Genomic DNA, 6,641 nt, shown 5'->3' on the forward strand with positions numbered 1-6,641 from the left:
ATTACTGTGAAAAATTATATGCCAACAAACTGGGCAACCTGGAAGAAATGGACAAATTCCTAAATGCACATGCACTGCCAAAATTCAAACGGAAAGAGATAGAAAGCATGAATAGACCAATAACCAGTGAAGAAATCGAATCCATTATCAAAAATCTCCCAACGAATAAGAACCCAGGGCCAGATGGCTTCCCAGGGGAATTCTACCAGACATTTAAAGCAGAGCTCATACCCATTCTTCTCAAACTATTCCAAAAAATAGAAATAGAAGGAAAACTTCCAAACTCATTCTACAAAGCCAGCGTCACCTTGATACCCAAACTAGACAGAGACCCAGCCAAAAAAAGAGAACTACAGACTAATATCCTTAATGAATACAGATGCAAAAATACTCAACAAGATACTACCAAATCGAATTCAACAGCACATACATAGAATTATCCACCATGATCAAGTGGGATTCATTCCTGGGTTACAGGGCTGGTTCAATATTTGCAAATCCATCAGTGTGATCCATCACATTAACAAAAGAAAGGATAAAAACCATATGATCCTGTCAATAGATGCAGAAAAAGCATTTGACAAAATACAGCACCGTTTCTTAATAAAAACCATGAGAAAGTCAGAATAGAAGGAACTTACCTAAACACTATAAAAGCAGTTTATGAAAAGCCCACAGCCAATATTATCCTCAATGGGGCTAAACTGAGAGCTTTCCCCCTGAGATCAGGAACACAACAGGGGTGTCCACTCTCCCCACTGTTGTTTAACATAGTGCTGGAAGTCCTAGAATCAGCAATCAAACAACAAAAGGAAATAAAAGGCATCAGACTTGGCAAAAATGAAGTCAAACTTTTACTTTTTGCAGATGACATGATACTCTATATGGAAAACCTGACAGACTCCACCAGAAGCCTAGTAGAACTGATTCATGAATTCAGCGAAGTTGCAGGGTATAAAATCAATGTACAGAAATCAGTTGCATTTTTGTACGCCAATAATGAAGCAACAGAAAGAGAAATCAAGAAACTGATCCCATTCACCATTGCACGAAAAAACCATGAAATACCTAGGAATAAACCTAACTAAAGATGTAAAAGATCTGTACAATGAAAAGTAGAGAAATCTTATGAAAGAAATTGAAGTAGACACAAAGTAATGGAAAAACATGCTCATGCATCTAAAGAATAAACACTGTTAAAATGTCATTATTACCCAAAGCAATCTACATATACAATGGAATCCCAATCAAAATTGCACCAGCATTCTTCTCAAAGCTAGAACTATCCTCAAATTCGTATGGAACCACAAAAGACCCCAAATAGCCAAAGTAATATCGAAGAAGAAAATCAAAGCAGAGGCATCACAATCCTAGACTTTAGCCTCTACTACAAAGCTGTCATCATCAAGACACTATGGTATTGGCACAAAAACAGACACATAGACCAATGAAATAAAATACAGAACCCAGAACTGGACCCACAAATGTATGGCCAATTAATTTTTGACAAAGCAGGAAAGAGTATCCTATGGAAAAAAGACTGCCTCTTTAACAGATGGTGCTGGGAGAACTGGACAGCAAAATGCAGAAGAAAGAAACTAGATCACTTTCTTACACCATACACAAAAATAAACTCAAAGTGGATGAAGGACCTGAATGTGAGACAGGATATCATCAAAACCCTAGAAGAGAAAGCAGGACACAGCCTCCTTGACCTCAACTGCAGCAACTTCCTGCTCAACACATCTCTAAAGTCAAGGGAATCAAGAGCATAAATGAACTACTGGGACCTCCTCAAGATAAAAACTTCTGCACTGCAAAGGAAACAATCAAGAAACTAATAGGCAACCTACAGAATGGGAAAAGATAGTTGCAAATGACATATCAGATAAAGGGCTAGTATCCAAAATCTACAAGGAACTCACCAAACTCTACACCTGAAACACAAACAATCCAGTGAAGAAATGGGCAGAAGACATGAAGAGACACTTCTCCAAAGAGGACATCCAGATGGCCAACAGACACATGAAACAATGTCACTCATCATCAGGGAAACACAAATCAAAACCACACGGAGATACCCCCTCATGCCAGTCCAAGTGGCTAAAATGAACAAATCAAGAGACTATAGATGCTGGCGAGGATGTGGAGAAACAGGCACCCTCCCACACTCTTGGTGGGAATGTAAACTGGTATAGCCATTCTGGAAAACAGTGTGGAGGTTCCTCAAAAAAACAATCAGTAGAATTCCCCTATGACCCAGCAATAGCACTGCTGGGTATTTACCCAAGGGATAGAAAAGTGCTGATGCATAGGGGCACATGTACCCCAATGTTCATAGCAGCACTGTCAATAGCCAAAGCATGAAGGAGCCTAAATGTCCATCAACTGATGAATGGATCAAGAAGATGTGGTTTATATATACAATGAAATACTACACGGCAATGAGAAGAATGAAATCTGGCCATTTGTAGCAAAGTGGATGAACCTCAAGGGAATCATGTTAAGCGAAATAAGGCAGAGAAGGACAGATACCATATGTTTTCACTCATAGGTCTAATAGGAGAACAGGAGAAACCTAATGGAGGACCATGGGAAGGGGAAGGGGGGAAAAAGATAAAGGGAGAGGGAGGGAGGCAAATCATGAGAGACTCTTGAATACTGAAAACAGATTGAGGGCTGAAGGGGGAAGGGGAAGGGAAAGGGGGTGATGGTCATGGAGGAAGAGCACTGCATGTTATATGGAAACGAACTTGACAACAAACTATAAAAAAAGTGCAGTTCAGTTTTTGGATATTGATTTTGTTTCCAGGAACTTTGTTAAATTATATAAATTTTAATATATTATTTGTGCATTCTTTTAGTTTTTCTATGGAGACAATCACGTATCATCTGTTAATGAAGACAGTTTTGCCTTTTCATTTCTAGTTCTTATATCAATTATCTATTTCCCTTGTTTTATTGTACTTTCTAAAATTGTCAATATAATCTTGAATAAAAGTACGGATAATGATTACCTAGGCTTGTTTATGATCTGAAAGTAATTTTAATGTTTCATGTTTTAATGTTTAATGTTTAATATCTCCTGCAAAACTGTAGGAAGTTTTGTTTAAGAATTTTGCCAACTATGTTTGAGAGTGATATTAGCTTATTTTGTCTTCATCAAGTTTGGTATCAAAGTTATTTACAAAGTGAGGTGCTGCCCTGTTTTTCCAGGTATATAAAATTAGATTAGTTGATAGTATTTGCTTTAAAATCCTGTCTGGTTCTTTCTTTATAGAAATATTATTGAAATATATTTTTAATTTTAAATTCCAGGGTAGTTAACAGTTTTATATTAGTTTCTGTTGTACCATATATATCAATATTATTGTGTAGTATGATATAGTGATACATTACCCAGTTCTCATTACAGGAAGTGCACTCCTTAGTCCTCATTGCCTATTTTACCCATCTCTCCATCCACCTCCCCTCTGGTAACCATTAGTTTGTTCTCTGTAGCTAAGAGTCTGTTTCTTGGTCTGCCTCTCCTTTTCTTTTCTTTTTTTTAAGTCTCTGTTCATTTTTTGTTTCTTAAATTCCACCTATGAGTGAAATCATATGGTATTTGTCTGTCTCTGACTGACTTACCTTACTTATTTCACTTAGCAGTATCTTCTCTAGCTCCATCCATATTGTTGCAAGTGGCAAGGTTTCATTCTTTTATGGCAGAATAATATTCCATTGTGTATATCTATGACATCTTCTTTACCCATTCATCTATTGATGGACACTTGGGATGTTCCCATAACTTGGCTATTGTAAATAATGCTGCTATAAACATGTATTATCCCTACATTTATCCTCCCTACAATGCATTATCCTTATAAATTAGTGTTTTTTAGTAAGTACCCAGTAGTGGGATTACTGGATTGTAGGAAAGTTCTCTTTTTGAACATTTGGGGGAAACTCCAAACTGTTTTCCAGAATGGTTGCACCAGTTTGCATTCCTACCAACAGTGCAAGAGGGATCTTTTTACTCCTCATCCTCGCCAACATCTGTTGTTTCCTGAGTTGTCAATGTTAGCCATTCTGACAGGTGTGAGGTGGTATCTCATTGTAGTTTTAATTAGATTTCCCTGATGATGAGTGATGCTGAACATTGTTTCATGTGTCTGTTGCCCATCTGGATGTCTTCCTTGGAAACATGTTTACTCATGTATTCTGTCCATTTTTAATTGGATTATTCATTTTGGGGGGTGTTGAGTTTTGTAAGTTCTTTATATATTTTGATACTAACCCTTTATTAGTTATGTCATTTGCACATATCTGCTTCCATTCCCTAGGCTGCCTTTAGTTTTGTCAACTGTCTCCTTCATTGTGCTGAAGCTTTTTATTTTGATGTAATCCGAATAGTTTATTTTTGCTTTTATTTCCCTTGCCTCAGAAAACATCTGGAAAAATGTTTTTACAGCTGATGTCAGAGGAATGGCTGTCTGTACTCACTTCATAATTTTTATGGTTTCAGGTTACAGTTAGGTCTATAATCCAGTTTGAATTTTTGTATATGATGAGAAAAAGTGGTCCAATTTCATTCTTTTACATGTAGCTGTCCAGTTTTCCCAATACCATTTGTTAAGGAGTCTTTTTCCCATTGGATATTCTTTCCTGCTTTGCCAGAGATTAGTTGCCTATATAATTATGGGTTTATTTCTAGAGTTTCTATCTGTTCTATTGATCTATGTGTCTATTTTTGTGTCAGTACCAAACTGTTTTGATTAACTTGTAGTATAACTTGAAATCTAGAATTGTGAAGCCCCCAGCTTTGCTTTGCTTTTTCAAGATTGCTTTTGTTTTTTTCCCCCAGAATTGCTTTTTTTGGGTCCATATACATTCTAGGATTTTTTTGTTCTAGTTCTGTGAAAAATGTTGTTTGTATTTTGATAGGGGTTGTATTAAATGTGTAGATTGTTTTGGGTAGTATGGACATTTTAACAATATTTTTTCTTCCAATCCACGATCATGGAATGTCTTCCCATTTATTTGTGTCATCTTCAATTTTATGGAAATGTTCTTAAACTACTGATTTACTTTATGATTACAAATATGGGCATGTTCTCTATTTCTTCCTTAGACATTTCTGGAAAATAATATTTTTTCTAGTACTTTTCTATTTATTGAAGCAGATTTAATGTCATAATGTTTTCCATAGTATTACATTAGACTTTTAAAAACTTGTGTTAGTTTTCTATTCCTATGTAACACATTACCACAAATTCAAGGACTTGAAGTACAACTTTATTATGGTACAGTTTCTTTGGGTCAGGAGTCTGGTATGGTTACATAGGTATTCTGCTAAGGGTTGCATCAGCCTGAAATTAAGGTGTCTATCAGGTTGTGATTTTCATCTGAGGCTTAGGGTCCTCTCTCAAGCTCACTGTTTGTTGGCAAAATCCATTCCTTTGCTGTTCTATTACTGAAGTACCTATCTCCTTGCCAGTGTCAGTCAGACAGTGCTATAAGATCCTAGAGGTTTCCTGTAGTTCCTTGCCACAAGGCCACCACAGGCAGCTCAAATTGTGGATGTATATTCTTTTCCAACTATCTGAAGCATTATTTTTCTTAGACTTCCAGCCTTTCTCTAGCCTGCCACAAGTTTATATAAAATGAATTTTATATTTTGACTTTCATTGTTGAGAAGAAAGCTGTCAATCTGATTGTGGTTCTTTTGAAGGGAACCTGTCTTTTTATTCAGGTAGCTGTAAAGTTTTTCTCTTTGTCTCTGATTTTCAGAGGTTCTAATGGTGTACTCATGTGTGTATTTCTTTATATAAGGAATATATCTTCAAAGTTTTTAGGGCCTCTTTAATTTGGAGACTGATGTCTTTCTCAGTTTTGAAAATTTTTCAGATATTTTCTCTTCAAATATGTATTAGTTCAATCTATTCTTTCCTTCATCATCTTTAAGCATACCTTTCACTGTTTATTTCTAAATCTGCTAAAATGCATATTGAATGTTCCTAGGTGTTAGCACCCAGATGAGCATTAGTCATCAACAATGTGATGCTATCACATCTATCATGTGATGCTATCATCTTCCAAACATGATGCTAGTAGAAAGAAAGCTATGAATGCTCTTTCCTGAAGATTTTCAGCATTGGAGTTTTGCCCAGTTGTTGGGGAGGGAGCTTCTCTTTCAGGAGTCGTCCCACTAGACATTTTCTGTCTTGGACAGGCTGGTCCTCACAAGGGCCCTCACCATGGCCCCCTTCATTTCCTTGTTTCGAAAACTATAGATGATGGGGTTGCACATGGGGGTGATGATGGTGTAGAGGAGGGAGAAAGGCTTGTCTTTGTCAGGGCCATGTGTGCTGCGAGGGTTCATGTATGAGAACATGGCTGAGGAATATAGAAAGATGACCACAGTCAGATGGGAGGCACAAGTGGAGAAGGTCTTCCCCCAACCTGAGGAGGAGGCCCTGCCAAGGATGGAGGCCAGGATGCGGGCATAGGAGATGACAATGAGCACCATGGGGCTGAGCAGCACCACGATGGCATCGGCAAAGATCATTCTTAGACTAAACTGGGGGTCTCCACAAGAGAGGGCAATGACTATGGGGGCCTCACAGAAGAAGTTTTCTATGTGGTTGTCTCTACAGAAG

General features: G+C 37.4%; 1 protein-coding gene across 1 annotated transcript in view; it reads left to right on the forward strand.

The window, feature by feature from the left end:
• The window catches only part of LOC115303564 (olfactory receptor 10AD1-like), a 109,241-nt gene that overhangs the window by 102,174 nt on the left and 426 nt on the right, over positions 1 to 6,641 (forward strand). Inside the window, exons 4-5 of the mRNA XM_029953368.1 lie at positions 2,264 to 2,278; positions 5,685 to 5,711. Of these exons, the coding sequence (XP_029809228.1) occupies positions 2,264 to 2,278; positions 5,685 to 5,711 (42 nt within the window). The remainder of the gene's footprint in view (positions 1 to 2,263; positions 2,279 to 5,684; positions 5,712 to 6,641) is intronic.

The sequence above is a fragment of the Suricata suricatta genome, chromosome 10, assembly GCF_006229205.1.
Source record: "Suricata suricatta isolate VVHF042 chromosome 10, meerkat_22Aug2017_6uvM2_HiC, whole genome shotgun sequence".
Lineage (NCBI taxonomy): Eukaryota > Metazoa > Chordata > Mammalia > Carnivora > Herpestidae > Suricata > Suricata suricatta.